This window comes from Trichosurus vulpecula, chromosome X, assembly GCF_011100635.1.
Source record: "Trichosurus vulpecula isolate mTriVul1 chromosome X, mTriVul1.pri, whole genome shotgun sequence".
In the NCBI taxonomy this organism is placed as follows: Eukaryota; Metazoa; Chordata; class Mammalia; order Diprotodontia; family Phalangeridae; genus Trichosurus; species Trichosurus vulpecula.
The window spans coordinates 7383003-7399277 of record NC_050582.1 but is presented as its reverse complement, the minus strand read 5'-3'; the positions used below and the strand labels follow the sequence as shown (position 1 = coordinate 7399277).

General features: G+C 44.9%; 1 protein-coding gene across 1 annotated transcript in view; it reads right to left on the bottom strand.

The window, feature by feature from the left end:
* DOCK11 (dedicator of cytokinesis 11) overlaps positions 1 to 16275 on the bottom strand; it is a 167352-nt gene that overhangs the window by 86314 nt on the left and 64763 nt on the right. Inside the window, exons 13-20 of the mRNA XM_036740025.1 lie at positions 13495 to 13617; positions 12221 to 12303; positions 9128 to 9250; positions 8897 to 8973; positions 7714 to 7898; positions 7551 to 7616; positions 6434 to 6526; positions 3920 to 4043 (exon numbers count right to left, since the gene is read on the bottom strand). Coding sequence (XP_036595920.1) covers positions 3920 to 4043; positions 6434 to 6526; positions 7551 to 7616; positions 7714 to 7898; positions 8897 to 8973; positions 9128 to 9250; positions 12221 to 12303; positions 13495 to 13617 — 874 coding nt within the window. The remainder of the gene's footprint in view (positions 1 to 3919; positions 4044 to 6433; positions 6527 to 7550; positions 7617 to 7713; positions 7899 to 8896; positions 8974 to 9127; positions 9251 to 12220; positions 12304 to 13494; positions 13618 to 16275) is intronic.

The window sequence follows — 16275 nt, the reverse complement described above, 5'->3', positions numbered from 1 at the left end:
CAGGGTCACCTTCGACTCTGCCCACTGCTGCAGCCTCACTGTATTCAGTCGGGCAGTCACTATTCCTGCCTCTTCGAGCTCCACAGTCTCTCTCCCATCTGCCCACTCCTTCCTTTTACCTCTCAGAATCCTTATCTTCCTCTAAGGTTCAGCTCAGGGGCCGCTTCCTCACTTAGTATTGTCTCTAGCTTTCATCTCTCTCCTGTAAACATTCTTCATGCAGCTGCCAGGCTGATATTCCTAAGACATAGGACCACATCATCCTTCCAACCCTTCACACAAATGTGCTCAAATATCTCCCATGACTGCATATCTATTGCTTCTAGGATAAAATGCAAACTCTTCAGCCCAGAATTGAAAGCCCTCCACCTCCTCTTTCACACTCTTCTTTCCTGTGAAAGCCCCTCCCCCACTCCATTCCAATCAAACTGGCCTCTAGATGGGGAGAGGCCAGACCTAGGATTTCCTCGCACCTTCTCCACCACCTGGCATCTTTGAGGGTTACCCAGATCATTGAGGAATGAAGGGCCACCAACCCAGCATATGTCAGAGAAAGAACTGGAACTCAAGTCTTCCTGCTTCTGAAGCTGGCTCTCTGACCACTATAATGCCCCACCTCATCCCTCTCCTTTTGGACAGCCTGCCCCCTCCCTCCCCACTCTTTGACTTTCAGGAAATCCCTTCATATTTCTTTATTTGCACCTATGATGCGTCTTTCTAGAAGTATAGAAACTCCTTGAGGGCAAGAACTATTTTATTTTTATTATTCTCAGCTACCAGCAAAGTGTCTTATACAAAGCAGCTAAGGAGTGCTACAGTACACAGAGCACTGGGCCAGAAGTCATGAAGACCCGAGTTCAAATCCTGCCTCAGACACTTACTAGTTGTGTGACCCTGGACAAGTCACTTAACCTCTGTTTGCCTCAGTTCCTTTATCTGTAAAATGGGGATCATCACAGCACCTACCTCCCAAGGTTGTTGTGAGGATCAAATGTGATATGTGTAAAGCACAGTGCCTGGCACATAATAGGTGCTATAAAAAATGTTAGCTGTTACCATCATCATTCTTTTTACATAGTAAGTATGTAATTAAAGTTTACTGAATTTAAGACTATCATCATATCCCTTTTTTGTTGTCTTTTCAACTGACTAAACATCCCTAGTGACTTCACTTGACTCTTACGTGGTATAAAACCGAGCCACCTAGCTGCCTCCTGATTGTTCAGGTTGACTGAAGAAGTGTACCCCCACTGGCTTGTCTCCCCCATTCTAGGCAATTTGCTCTTCTATCATGAGCACAAGTAACACATCCCCAGTACTGTTTCTTCTCCAACCCTCATCCCTATTTTAATTGGTGCTATTTGCATTCCAGGACCACTGCTAAGTGGCTGCCCCCCTCCTATGCCACTCCACAGTGCATTTGGGAACCCCAATAACTCCCTCTATCCTCCAACCTTTTGATCTACATTTTCTCCAATGCTTTGCGTGAACAGAAGTTACTCAAGCATATTGATGATCAGCCTGGTGGCATGTTAAGGACAGCTAGGGGCAAAAACTAGAGGCAGGAAGGCCTTCTAGGTGTGTGGTTGTGAAGGCTTGGCCTCAGGTGGTGGCAGGCAGAAGAGTAAGTACCCTTCGGGGCTGTGAGCTAGAGTAGCTTTCGTTAGGTTATTTTTATTATATTATATATAATATTACTGTAATATATTTATTATGTTGGCTATTATATTTAAAAAGTTCAGATCTCTTCTAGCTCTATGAATAGTACAGTTTTGAAACTGTTCTAAAACGTCAAACAACAAACTAGAGAAAGCTCTGAGGCCTGGGAACTCACTTTCACTTTCGCCTCAGACACTAATTGCCGCTTTGCATTATGATCCTTCTGTGCAAAGGGACATGGGAAATGGGTGTCTAACACCCAGGTGGAGGTTAAAGCTAGATTTCGCCCAAGCAACAGGCATCTGGACTTTGTGTAATGGGACAGGATTTCCTCCCACACAGAGGGGACAGGCAGGTGAGCCAGCAGAACGAAGCCAGGTCATTGGCCTCGGGCCTTCATTACACGCCAAGACCCTCTTGGCCAGCTCCCGGAAAACTGCGCCAAAGTTGAACATCTAGTGTCACCTGTTCTCCTCAGGCTGAAGGGAAGCTGCATTTTCATTCTTCCTGTTCTCTGGCTTTCACATAACTTAGCTGTGTCGAAACGAGGCAAACCCCAGCCTGGATTGCAGCTGGGCACAAGAGCTCCTTTGGAAGCCTACTTTGGGGCAACCTTCGATATATTTTTCAGTGTGAGCTGGGGGCATGAGAGGTGGCATGAATTACTGAGGCCACCCACTTTCTTTCAGAGGCTTCATTCTTAATTCCAGAATCAGTCCTATTGCTTGCTCCCCACCATGGCCCAGATGCATTTCCCAGACTGCCAAGAGCCTAAAGTTCTCTGTACTAGCAGAACTTTGAGGCTGGGTTGTTTTGTAAGAAGTCTGGTCCAAAACTTGAGCCGAATATTGGTGCGAAGACTCTGTCAAAGTAGTTAAGCCAAAGAGTTGACAAAGTGAGAAGTTTTCCACCCCAGAAAATATGAAAAGGAAAGGAAAATGTCTCCTTTTGTCTTTGGTTTTGTACTGTGAATCAGTCTCAGCAGTCAGGCCATGCCAAGGGACATTCAAAGCCAAAGGCTGGCTTAGAGGCCCTGTATGGAAACTCAGTAAGAAGGCAGGGCCACAGTCCACGAGTGGTTTCCATCCTTAGCTGATTTCCAAGTCTGATGTGCTGCTGAGGCCAGGACAGCATGAAGCAGAAGCAGAATTATGTCTTAGAACTGACTTGAATGTTCACTAGAACCAAGAGAAAGGTCTAGAAGCTCTATAGACAATTGAGCAATCAGACTGAATTAAAAGTCCAGTCTAGGCCTGGTCTGGCTCCTGGTTTAGGCCGAGAGTACCTCAGGAAGGACAAACTTCGAGATAAAGGACTAGATCTAGAACCACCAAGTTGGCAGGTTTATCTCTTGATCATTTAAGATTAATCCAGGCTTGCCCCTGTCCAAATCTTCCAAGGCAAGCTGGGTCCCTGGGAATGAAGCTAAAATAGACATACATTCTGGGATGCTGAGGGCAAACTGGTTTACATGGGCTCCCGAGTTCTATGCTGGGGTACCTCTAACACTCCCCAGGGTCCTGAGGGACCATTTTAATTATGACAACAAATGCATCTGTTTAGGTGCTTTGAAGTTTCTGTCATAGTTCTGAAAATCCTGTGCCTTTTTCAGCTTACTTTCTCTGTCCAAGAGTCTGTCTATCCCCTAGCCACGCCCCTTCCTGCCTGGTAGCATTTGAACCCTGGTCTCCTGACAAGTCTAGCATTCTATCTGCTGCCCCAGGCTGTCTCTCCCACTAGGTGGCCTACCATATCCTTTTCAGGGAATGCTTTCAGGATGGAGCCTGAGGTCAGACCATACCAATACACTCATTGTGGCTTCACTTTCAAGACCTGCTCTGTCTTATTCCTGCCCACTTCTCATTAGTGCCAGTCAGTGCTTATATCCTGCAGGCCCACAGATACCCTGACACTAGAATTACTTCCCTTTTCCACAATGAGCAGGACTGGAAAATTCCAGTTACCACACCACCTCCATTGAACGAGTTAGCTCTACCCTTCAGTCCTCAATGTTTTAAAATGGCTGATTAGAAACAACAAATCCACTTCCCTGAGACATAGACTTAGAGGAGCATAGGAAGATTACTTTCTAGTCTGTCCACTATTCCAAGGTGACAAGTAAGGGTTTCAGAACCTTAAGTTCAGTAGACATTTTCATCAAGGGAAAGCACCTCCCCCACTCAAGGAAAAAGAAACTAGCCAGTGAGCTTTGCTCTTGGTTGGAGGAAGGAGGAGTACTACATTCCTAGAAGACACTTACCTAGAGTTTCCACAGTGTCCTGTTTCTTGGCTGTTCCCTTTGTGTTAATTTCACAACTAATATGATAAAAAGTGAAAAGCAAATGATGTTTCTGATGAAGGTGGATGGGAAGTTCAATTTTAATCTGAAAAGACACAAGACATCACAGATGGCATTTTATTTTGATATTCCCAGAACCAAATTCTATACTGAATTCTTTTCATTAGGCTTTTATCATACTGTGCAAAAAGCACTCCCTGCCCAGGGGGCAAGGTGGACAATCCCAGAGTACTTCACAACTTCCCAGTCTATTTTACATTGGCAATGCTGTGCCCTCAGGCTATGGGGGCACCCCTGGCTTCTGTTATGCCATCTTGGCAGGCTCCTTAAACACTGGGTGAAAAATGTATAGACATCACTCCTGCCCACTCTACCAGATAGAGGGACATCTGTCAAACTGAATCTGTTAAAAACCAACAACCACTTCAATTCACTTGAATAAAGCAAGTAAGAGGCCACTTTTTGCTAACGTCTTCTGCCTCATCATAAATATGGGAAATTTTTTTAAAATCCTCTTATCTTTACAAAAAAAGTGCCAAAAATCAGTATATTAATAGCCCACAAAATATAGCCCTTAAAGGTCTTCAAAAAGAGCTTTTCTGTTAAGCAGATGAAAACTCATTATTAACCATTATATAGTGAACATAACCATAATGCTTGTCTGAGAGGACCTCAAAGCATTTTATAATCATGACCTCATTCACATTTGTATTATCTCTGAGGGGTGAAGAGGAGAAATATTCTCATCCTTACAAAGCATGTAATACAGCTTGAGATAATAGCATGTTTCATTCTCCTTCCCTTACTTTCTCTCCCCCTCCCCTCTTTCTACCCCCCTCCCCTCTCTCTCTATCCCTCCCTCTTCTCTGTTCCCCCTTCCTCCCCCTCCTCCCCCTCTATCCCACCTTCCTATTTCCTCTCTTTGCCTCATCCATCTCCCCACTCCCTCCCTTCTCTCTCCCTCTCCCCCTCCATCTCTCTGTCTCTGTCTCTCTCTTGCTAGCTCTCTCTCTGTCTTTCTCTTTCTCCCTCTCCCTCCCTCCCTGTTTCCCCATCTTAAAGACAACATTCCTCCAGAACAGTGCAGGGGAATGACTGGGTGTTGGGCAAGCTGGAAGTCCTGCCTCTGACATACAGTGGCAGGTCATGTGACTTCTCTGAATACCTCTCTCAGTTTACCTCTTTGTAAAATGAAGGCTGGGATTCAGGAACTTACAAGGTCCTTTCTAGCTCTATTATACTATGAATACGAATTACTGCATGATCAGTTTGTGATAATTAGTCATAAATGTAATCCAAAGGCTCAGTTATACAGCTAGGTGGCCCACTCTCTACCCTCACGTATATGGGCTGAAATGCACAGTTCTGTTCTCATCAGTCCCCAGCTCATGCTCTCAAGGGGCGAGGAGGGAGATGGTAGAGTACCACCTCTTAAGGAGCTATTTGAACCTTTGGCTTACAAACTATCAAGGCAAACTTTGGATACAACTAATTTCCTCTGTAGGCCCATTTTGTTGCAACATTTAACCCATTGGTCTGTTATACAGATAGGCTGTCTACACATAAAGATAGGCACAGGTTATCATCTTGCGACAATGGTAGGGGGTGTTTGTACATCTCCCTCTGGGAACCTGAGATCACGACCTGAGAGGTCAAGAAGGCAATGTGGTCTGGGCCCACAGGGATGGGATGGATGGGTTTGGAAGAAGCTGGCCAGCTGTGGAGTGACCACAGACAAAGCTGGCAACAGAGACCCAGGCGAGCAGATAGGAACACAGGAGCCAAACATCCAAAGGCATAGAAGGGGGAAATCGTGAGCATAGAGAAAACAGATACACAGCAATCTGGAAGAGAGTGAAGCATACACACCAAGAACTAGACAAAAAATACCACAGAAACCCCACCATTCAGCGACAGAAATGGAGATAGAAAACGAAGGCAGGCACAGTGATGGAAACGTAAGGGAGGGAGACAGAGACAGATGTAAGGTGAAGTGGATACCCAGAAAGGAAGGCAGATGCTGGGTGGGGTTGCAGTCTCCCTTTTTCAATTTGATAAAACCCTGCAGCAATGGAATGAAAGCTAATGGCTTAAGAGTGCTAATGTGCCCCCTTCTGAATGTAACTCAGGGTATGAGTGACTTCTAAAGGGAAGGGGATTTGGCAGCCTTCAACTATGAAGCACTAGAGCTAGATGGGACCTCCAAGAGGTCCAATCTGCTCTTCTTTCACACCTAAGGAAACCCAGACCAAGGAAGGGAGTGGCTTTCCCTGAGAGCACCCAGCTATCCAGTCACAGATGATGCTGCCTCCTAGTGGAGAAATCACTTCCATTCTCCTGCCCTAAGGCCTGCAAGCATAACCTCCCCAGTTACCACCAAGTAACAAGATTAGCCTGTACCACTTTGATTTCCATAGACAACACTGTCATGTCTGGTCTGCGCATGGCCAACCTGTTGGAGGAAGACATTCTTACCTCATCATAGAACTCTGGATTTTGGTTGTGGTGGGAGACGATAGCAAAAGCATTTGTGACAAAAACAGGCCCAGCAGGTTTGCCATAAATACACTGCAAAAGAAAAGAACACATTCACTGGCTTAATCCTATATTATCCCGTCTAAGGCTGCATGTGATGAAGGGTTCTGGGGACAGAGTGCCAAAGTAAAGCATCAAACACCCCAATGGGCCAGGAAGACGAGACTCAGTCCAGATCACCATGCTCCCAAGATCTGGCAAAACTGGCCAACTAAGGGAGGAGAGGCCTGCAGCAATCCACTCAAAAGAATTCGGAGCCTGGTCACAAGCAGGTGCTAGCTACCTCTTAGCGGCTGGTGGGAAAACATCCTGAATATTAGGCAAGTGTTCCTCTTGGGGCTTAGTCAATCAAATGGTCCAATGGAAGAAACAGAGAGTCCAACAGTTTGGGCCCAAAGGAGCTCCCACTCAAACATCCAGGCCAGGGGCTTAATTCCTCTTTCTTTGAGGGCCATCTACCATAAAGGGCTGGCTTTCTATTTCTCTTGCTCTGAGCGAGCCTTTTACCTTCCTGGGCCTAACACAGAGCTATTCTACTAGTTTGCCTCACTTTTCGAAAGCCTAATTAAGTTGATGCCCTGGATTTCATAGATGGGTTTGGAGGGAACAATGATACAAGAATTAAAAGGCACCAATGGGCAAGGCACAAAAGGCAGGCACATCATGAAACAAGGCAGGCACACTCGCCTTCTGCCTGTTCAGAGCCTGTTCAGGTTACTAGCAAAAAGGAGGAGCTGGCTAGTCCCATGATAATACTATTATAAACTCTGGCTGGTCAAAAGACAAGATGACCTTGGACCAGGCCATAAACAGCAGTGCAAAAGCAGAATGAGACAAATCAAGAAGCTATAGACGTGAGAATCTTGCCCAAGCTGTTAGGCCCTTGATTATCATCACTAAATTCGGCCACAAGCCTAACAGGTCAAAGGAGAATTCAGATATCTTTACACGTCTTTCTCTGCATGATCCTCCCTTTGCTTTATAAGGCCAGTGAATGAATGCTCACTGTTGGCCTCCTGGAGAGTAAAGGCCCCATCGTTAAGAGAAACCGACGCACCTTCAGAGCACTAGCATCACTTTCATCTGAATCCCGGAATTCCACACAGACAGCAATGTTCCTCGCCTAGAAGAGATGGTTCAGAAAGATTATTGGTGATTCAGAAAGAAGCCACACGCCTGAGAAAGAAATGCCTGAACAGAAAATGAGGCTCATTACTCACTTTTGCAAAGGTCTTCTGGCTATCATACTTTAAGTGCAGAGGATATACGTACAGGTGGTTTTTGTAAACTGTGAAAGGATAACAATATTTTGCCACTTCAGGAACAAACTCTTCAACTTCCACAGCAAGATTCGGAGGATTCTTCAAAAAAGGCTTCACGGGCACATAGGAAGCAGTGACACAATCTAAGAGTGAAAACAGGGAAGGCACCATTCAAACAATGTGGCATTTCCTAAACAAACGAGCTACAAATGCGTTAAGTTCTCCAAATAACTGCTCCAAAGGTTGGATTCTAAGGGACTTCCTGAAAATGCAAAACGGAAAAAAACTACTCGAGAAACCTAAAAGAAGTGAGTGTGATGCTGGTCGAGGCCTGATGGCTCCCTATTCTCAACACCAACCGGGGAGGGTAATTGATGACAACATTCGACTGTGTGAAGAAATCTCTTTTCTTCTTGTGGTTGCAATTTAGCTTTCATTGCAGTGTTTTACTGGCAGTAGCAAAATAAGGGTACATTTCCATTGCCAATGAGCTCATGGCAAGCGACTCAAAAAGGTAATTGGGTCCAAGTGTGATTTTTCACCTGTGAGACAATGGAAAACTTCTGAAATGGCATTCTTAAGATGTGCAACCAACAATAAAATGCCTGATCCAGAAAAAGGATTCCACAGAGCTACAGGAAAGTTTAGTAATACAAGCTATGAAAAGAAGCAACCACTACACCACAGAAAAAAATCCCTCATGCCATGAGATGGAGGCTGAGGAGAGTGGCTATGTAGCTGGAAAGTGGTAATGAAGATGAGCTCTGGAGAACTGACTCTTTTCCCTTTTCCATCCATCTGGAGGTGGCAACAAAATGTAGCTGGGGAAGCATTCACCTTGGGCAAGAGCAGCCTGACCATTTTATCACACAACCTTTGGACTTCACTTACTAAATGAAGAGCCAATTAAGTCAACTATGCTGGAATATGGAACATTAGAGCTGCCAGGGATGTAGGGGATCTGGCCCACCCTCTCATTGTACATGGGAGAAGACTAGGCCAGAAAGGGAACAGACTTACAAGTGACCCTTTGGTCTTGGGCAACATCCACTATAGTTTTATATTGCACAATGAAGAGAATATGGCAACCATGATGTAAGGCCAAAATGTCATTTTGAATATTACATGTGAGAGTTCTTACTTGAGAAATCTGGTGGTACACATTCAATTACAATGTTTAACTGGCCAGGAATGATCTGTAACTTGGTCTTCTCTGGCCTGGGTATAAAGGAAACATATGTTAGTCTTTAAGTTGTGAGTATGGAATATATTAGCAATATCATTCTCAATCTTGAGAAAAATGACTAATATTCTCCAACTTCTTTTTAAATCAAATTAAAATGCATCTACTTTAGCAAGCTAGCCCACTTACTTCTTGTATTCAGAAAGCAACTTGAGAATATCTTCGCTAGAGAGCTTGCTGCTGTCTTGTTTATAGAAAGGAGAAAATCTCCCCTCGACATCCAGAGAGCCTTGAGTGTCTTTGAAAACTGGCCTTAAAGAACAACAAGGGGTTTTCAGTATCCTAAAATATTTAGAAGCAAACTGAAATTAAGAACTATTTATCTAAATCCAGTCTTCAAGGAATCCTTACATATTGAGTATCTAGGGACTACTCGAGTAAGTTGTCTCTGGCCGGGAAAGCCTTTGAATGATGATAATGATGGTGATCATAACGTAACAATAATAACGACAGATGGCATTTATATGACACCTTAAAGTTTGCAAAGCACTTTACATGGTATCTCTTCTTATCCTCAAAACAACCCTAGGAGGTAGGTGCTATTGTTATCTGCATTTTACAGATGAGGAAACTGAGGCAGAGAGAGATTAAGTGGCCTGGCCAGGGTCACACAGCTAGGAAATGTCTGAGGTAGGGTTTGAACTCAGATCTTCCTGCCTCCAAAGTTTTAACACTCTATCCACTGTGCTACCCAGCCACTGGGAATGCCTTTAAGGGGGCTTCCTTTGATTTTCAGCCAACAAGTCCAGTCACACCTCTTTCAAGTTGGAACCAATCCTTCAGCAAGGCTTCCAGCTGCTCCTGATAACCAAAGCAACTTGTGGGAAAATGGAATACATATAAATAGCAAAAATAGAAATGGCATGGCCCATGACAAAGTAGGGGGTAGGGGTGGGGGAGAGGAGAATGGGGCCATGAGAATAAAAATGTGGTTTTAGCTTTAAAAGTTTGTCCAACGTTCTGCCGCCCTGTCCGACACAGAGGAATCAGAAGTCAAGTTTGTGTGTCTGTGGTCAGGAACTTTTTGTGAGAGCGCTGTACAACGTGGCTCCCACTTCTGAGAACGACCTTGACCCCTACCATGGCCGCCGGGTACCAACCTAAGCCACCCTCTACCACCTACTTCCCTGGGTTTCACTTGTTTTCAACTGAGACTTTTCATCAACTAATGTGCTCTACATTTTGAGATCCTTCAGTGAAAGAGCTGAGCTTAAATAATGAAAGGAAAGAAAGCTCATTTAGTCAGCCTTTCCTCCAGTCTATGCTGCAGCCAGAACCCTAGCTTTGCCAGGATTAATTGAATTATTCACAACATGCTGCCCTTTCCCCCGATGAATCAGGGAACTGGACAGCCTATTTGTTGTTCAGTCGCTTTTCAGTGATGTTCAACTCTTCGTGACCCCTTTGGGCTTTTCTTGACAAAGACGCTGCAGTGGTTTGCCATTTCCTTCTCCAGCATCTTTTACAGATGAGGAAACTGAGGCAAACAGGGTGAAGTGACTTGTCCAGGGTCACACAGCTAGTAAGTGTCTAAGGCCAGATTGGAACTCAGGAAAATGAGTCTTCCTGACTTAAGGCCCATTCTCCTCTCCCTGGACAGCCTATACCACTGAGCAAGCTGAGAGCTGGGTTAGACACCATACTGTAAGGGGCTAAGGAAGAAACGCACTTAAGCCTTAATTTGTCAGAGTCTTTCAATAAAAACCAATCACCTGAGCCACGTGTGGCCCATGCACACAGCATTCCTCCCTAAAGCCATGACACCACTCCTTAATTAGGTGTGCCGATCAAATGAGCAGTTTCTGGAATGTTTCTCTAAACAAATACCTCCAGAATCCAGGCAGCCATCTCTAAGGGCAATAATCCCCGCAAGGCACATTGACTAGAATCCGTTCATTTTCTGACTCGGGGACGCTTCCTCTTCCCTGGTTTCCTTTCCTGATCCCTTTGGCTGTCGACACTCTCTCTCCTTCCCTCCCTCCTCCTCCTCCAATGAACACGTATGTAACCTATCTGTTTGGATGTGCTAAGTAACAACGATCATAACACCAATCATGTAGATGTTACTTTAGAAGTTTGCAAAGCGCTTTATAATTATAATTTCATTTGATCTTCACAACAACCCTGTGAGATGGTACAAGTATTATCCCCATTTTACAGAGGAGGAAACTGAGGCAAATGGCAGTTAAGTGACTTGCCCACGGTTACACAGTAAGTGTCTGAGACAGGATTTGCCCTTAGATTTTCTTCACTCTATTTACCTCTGTGAATTCACTCTGTGCCACCTAGCTGCCTGGTAGAATGGATCTCCTTGAAAATAGGAAGGAAGTGTTTTTCATTTTGTCTTTGTATACCTAACATAGTACTTTGCATACAGTAGGAGCTCAATAAATGCTTGGTGGACTATGTCTTCAAACATGCAAGTAGGAAAGATATCACTGAAACGTCCTAAGATTAAGAGAGGCGGTGGGGACATATGAGAACACAGAGGCGGCCTTGAGGTGAGAAAGACTTGGGTTCAAGTCTCACCTCTATACATACTGCCTGTGTGACCCTGGGCAAATCATTTAACATTTCAGCATCCCAAGCAACATTTTAAGAATATACATTACAGACAGCCAGAGGACACCACAGTGCACCCAGCACTGCAGTCAGAAGGACCTGAGTTCAAATCTGGCCTCAGACACTTCCTAGCTGTGTGACCCTGGGCAAGTCACTTAAATTCCATCTACCTCAGTTTCTTCAACTATAAAATGGGAATAATACCAGCACCTACCTCCCATGGTTGTGAGGAACCAATGAAATGTGTAACGTAGTGATTGTCACATAATAGGCACTTCACAAGTGCTTACTTGCTTCCCTTCTATCCCAACCTTGAGTCAAAATGGGAAAATTTCCCAAATGAAGAATTAGAGGGGCCTTGGTAGACAGCAAATTATAAGAAAAAGAACTCTTACACTCTAAATTTCCTGTTTATTTCGAATAAGAAAAATATTCTGCCGTACATCTCCATACGAACTCAATTCAACTAAACAAGCAAAACGTATCATTGCCGCACCGCCACTACCATGAGAATGTAAACTCCTGGAGAGCAATCTATTTCCTCTTTTATTTTTCTATCCCTCAGGCCCATGGTTGTACCTTGCACATCATACGTGTTTGGTGGATTGCACAGAATCTCAGCATAAAGACCAAAAGGATGGGAATTCAACAGGTACAGACCTGGCAGCCCAAGCGAAAGGCATCCGGTACCGTCCAAGCCTGCTGCACACTTGCCTGGCTGCCTTATGCACCTTCTGGGCAGTCTAAGGGAAGAGACAGAAGAAGTGTGATGGCAATTCCCACTCAGTTTGGCTGCCATATGACTCAGACCAAGCTGCCTTCTACACCATCCGCAGTGAAGCCGAGGAGCCCACTGTTTATACTTCCTTCAGAAACCCATCAAAAGCCAAGGGATCCACCAGGATCGGATTCAGAAAGACCTGCCCAGCCATATTTTCAACTGGCTTAAGCTTGTTTCTTTTTGAAAAATGCTACTTAACCAGACTGGAGTGGCCTGCACAGGATACACGTGACCTCAAAGAAAGAGGCCCAGACCAATTACCAGGACAATGAGCCTTACAGCAATAAGTGTCAAAGAGTTACCATGCCTACAAAGTAACAAAGGTGAGAGAGGAGGGACAAAGCATTTGTCCACCTCCTGTCCCTAGGGACAATGTGGAAATCTGGTCCATTTCAATGTGATGGGAGCTTTCTTTCATATTTTCCAGACTTTTCCTTTGTAAATGACTCATACATCCCTACAGCACCTGCCAATTAATAAACTCTTTGAAGAAGTAAATTGACTAACATGTGGGAAGAGCATTGGATTTGGATTCGAAGGGCCTGGGTTTGAACTCTGCTCTGCTCCTTGATACTGGGATGGCCTTGGGAAGGCACAGCCTTTGGCCCTCAGTTTCTTCATCTATGAAATGGGGGGGCTGGACTAGATAGGCTCTGATATCACTTCCAGGTCTTCAGGATAGTAAGAATCAGCAACAATATGCTTCATGCCAACAGGAGAGCAAAAAAAGAACATTAGAATGCAGTTAAAAGATTTGAGTTCCAGTTCTGCTTGTTGCCAGGTAGCTAAGTGCCTCTCAGCAACTTACTTGGCCTCCCTTCTGGAGCTTGCTACTTCCTAGATCTGAGGTAACTGGAACTGACTGTTTATGGCAGAGCAACTTGTCAATGAATCTGGAGGTCTAATCTAAGGTCTCTCTCACTTCCGACATACACATGGAACTTAATGGTAGCTTTCAATCAGGACAGAAATGGAATGGAACAAGTGATTCCTTCCAGCTGCTATGCGTGTTTTGTCTGTGCTAACAGAATAGAGAGAACACTCAAAGAAAAAGAATTTTTCCTTGGGACTGACTGGAAATATTGTTTAAAAACTCAATGAGATGTAAATATTCCTTCCCCTCCCCATTCTCCCATTTCCACCTTCCCAATACCTTAACTGGATCAGAGGTCTTGATGTAGGGTTCAACACAATGTGCAATGCTCCCCTGTAACACTTTCTCTACTCGGGCAACAAGATAAATTTCAACATGGGGATTTGTCACTGAGAAAATTCCCTGAAAGACAAAAATACAATTATTGCAGTCAATTAGTAAACATTTCTTAAGTACCTACTATGTGCCAAGCACATAGAACTAGAGACACAAAGAAACATAAAAGACAGTCCCTGCCCTCAAGGGGCTCAGAGTCTAATGGAGGAGACAACACATAAACAACTATGTGCAAACAAGACAGAGACAGGAGAAATAGGAACTACTCAACAGAGGAAAGGCACATTCAGGGACACTGGAAAAGGCTTCCTGCAGGGGCAGGGATTCTAGTTAGGATTTAAAGGGAGCCCAGGATGCCAAGAGGCTGAGATGAGGAGCGAGGGCATTCCCCGCATTGGGGACAGCCAGGAGATGAATGGTCTTATTTGAGAAACAGCAAGGACACCAGTGTCACTACATTGCTGGGGGTGAGGAGGAATGTGTCAGACTACTGGAAAGGTAGGAACAGGGGAGGTTATGAAGGATTTTCTATTTGATCCTGGAGGTGAAAGGGAGCCACTGAGGCATATGGAAGAAGATCACTCTGACAGCCGAGTGTAAGATGGACTCAAGGCAGAAGACCAACCAATAGTCCAGGTGTGAGGTAATCAGGGCCAATAGCAGGGTGGGGGCAGTGTCAGAGGAGAGAAGGGGCACACATATGAGAGATGTCATGGAGGTAAAATGGACAGGCTTTGGCAACATATTGGACATGGGGAGGGGGAGAGAGCAAGGAGTTGAAGACGACACTTATGTTGCCAGCCATTGGGACAATGGAGTCAATTCCATTCCTTCTTAATACCAATGGCAGCTGAGGAAGAAAACCTTTTACCACACTGTGTGAAAAAGAAATAAACTGCATCTGCACTGCTGGTAAAGCCTGGCTGCCTCCAAAATATAAGAGAGACAGAGGATTCAAAGACCTAGTCTCTGGAAAGCTCGATTTATTGAGGTAAACATGCCAGGGTTCCCTAAACATGCTTGGATGACCTGTGGAAGAGCAGCTGCTACCAAGGGAACTTCTGAAGGGCATTTGCTCTCTCATTCTGATGGCTCTTCCAAAGGAGCAGCACATGAAGCAGTCTCACCGGCAAACCCATGGCTGAATGCTACTCCACATGGGCTTCTCAGCTGTAACTTCAAGGCGATGGGCCTAGCCTCCCTCTTAGAAAGCAAATAATACCCCCATTAGAGTGAAGTACATTATCTCTCCCAGTATCCTCAGCCAAGCAAATAAATGAGAGGGTCTTGAAGGAGGCCTTAGTTGCCCTCTTCTCTGGCTAGCAGAGCCTTCCTATTCTTCAAGACTTAGCTCATGTCCCAATTCTGCAGGAAATCCTCCATTTAACTACCCATCGCCGGTCTCAGCATTAGCTTTCTTAAACTCACTGGCTATCATTACACATTTGAACATGTGATGATAACCTGTCTTTGATTATACTCAGTATTTTCCCAGTGATAATGCATGGTTGTGAACCTCAGACCACAAGATCTCAAGAATCTAATCTGCAAGTGACCCAAAGGGCAGGCACATAAGATCAATGTGCCACAAGGAGTCTAGGTCACACGAGCAGAAAAGGAGGTTGGATGGCCATCTAGCAAGAGCCATGTCAAAAAGATGGACAGCCCATGTGCTCCTCTGTTACCCATGCAAGGATGAAAGCTGTCCAGTGCACTGAAGGGATACTCTGTGGAGGATCGATGGGAAAACATGGTCATGAAGCCGACAGGATGAAGAGGTATGGGTGGAGCTACACAAAGGGACAGAGATCATTCCATAGGATCCACCTAAGCATTATTCTCTTCATTTGTCCATGTGTAGGTAGGTTCTAAGACCACTTGGGAAAGAGATCACATCACACAGATCTTTATATCACCTCACAATAAACGCTCAGCATATACCTGCTGCCTTGAAAAATGCCTTGTTGAACACTGGGGAAATTAGGTGCTCCTAGAAAGGGATCAAAGGAGATTAAGGGGACAGGGATTGGAACAGTGAATCAGAGCAAGGCCCCAGATGGCAGGGAAAACAGGAAGAAATTAAGTCTTGCTCACCATACACAGCCTCTATCAAAGTTATTGCGCTTCTCTCTCTCTCTCTCTCTCTCTCTCTCTCTCTCTCTCTCTCTCTCTCTCTCTCTCCCCCCCTCCTTCTCCCTCTCTCCCTCTCCCTCCCTCTGTCTTTCTCTCGCTCTCTCTCTCTCTCCTCCCTGTCTCTCCTTCTCTCCCTAGTTTTCTCCCCACCTTCATTATACAATGGCTTCTGGTTTGGGTTTGTTTGTTTTTTGCTTTGCGCTTCATGCCTCTACTAGGGACAGAAGGGAGACTATGAATCCTGTTCCCTTTCATCCCTCACAGTCTCCAATCTATATAGAGAATTCCCAAGCACTTTCTGGATACTATGTTCTTGGCACAGGTTTCAGCAACAGAATGGAAAATGGATCCTTTATAGTTAAAGGTCTTCCAGTCTCCTACTAAACTGGCTCACTTTGCATCACAGTGGACAGAACATAGGATCATGCATCTGTGATTTAAACAACTACTTTCCATTAGACTTCACACTGAGTCTATTCTGTGCTATGCTGTCCTATACACAGGATACCGTGGGTACCCACAGGTGTTCTCATGACCTGCTTCCCTTATTGTCTAGATGTCACAGCACAGTGACTTAGAGGGCCTCATGCT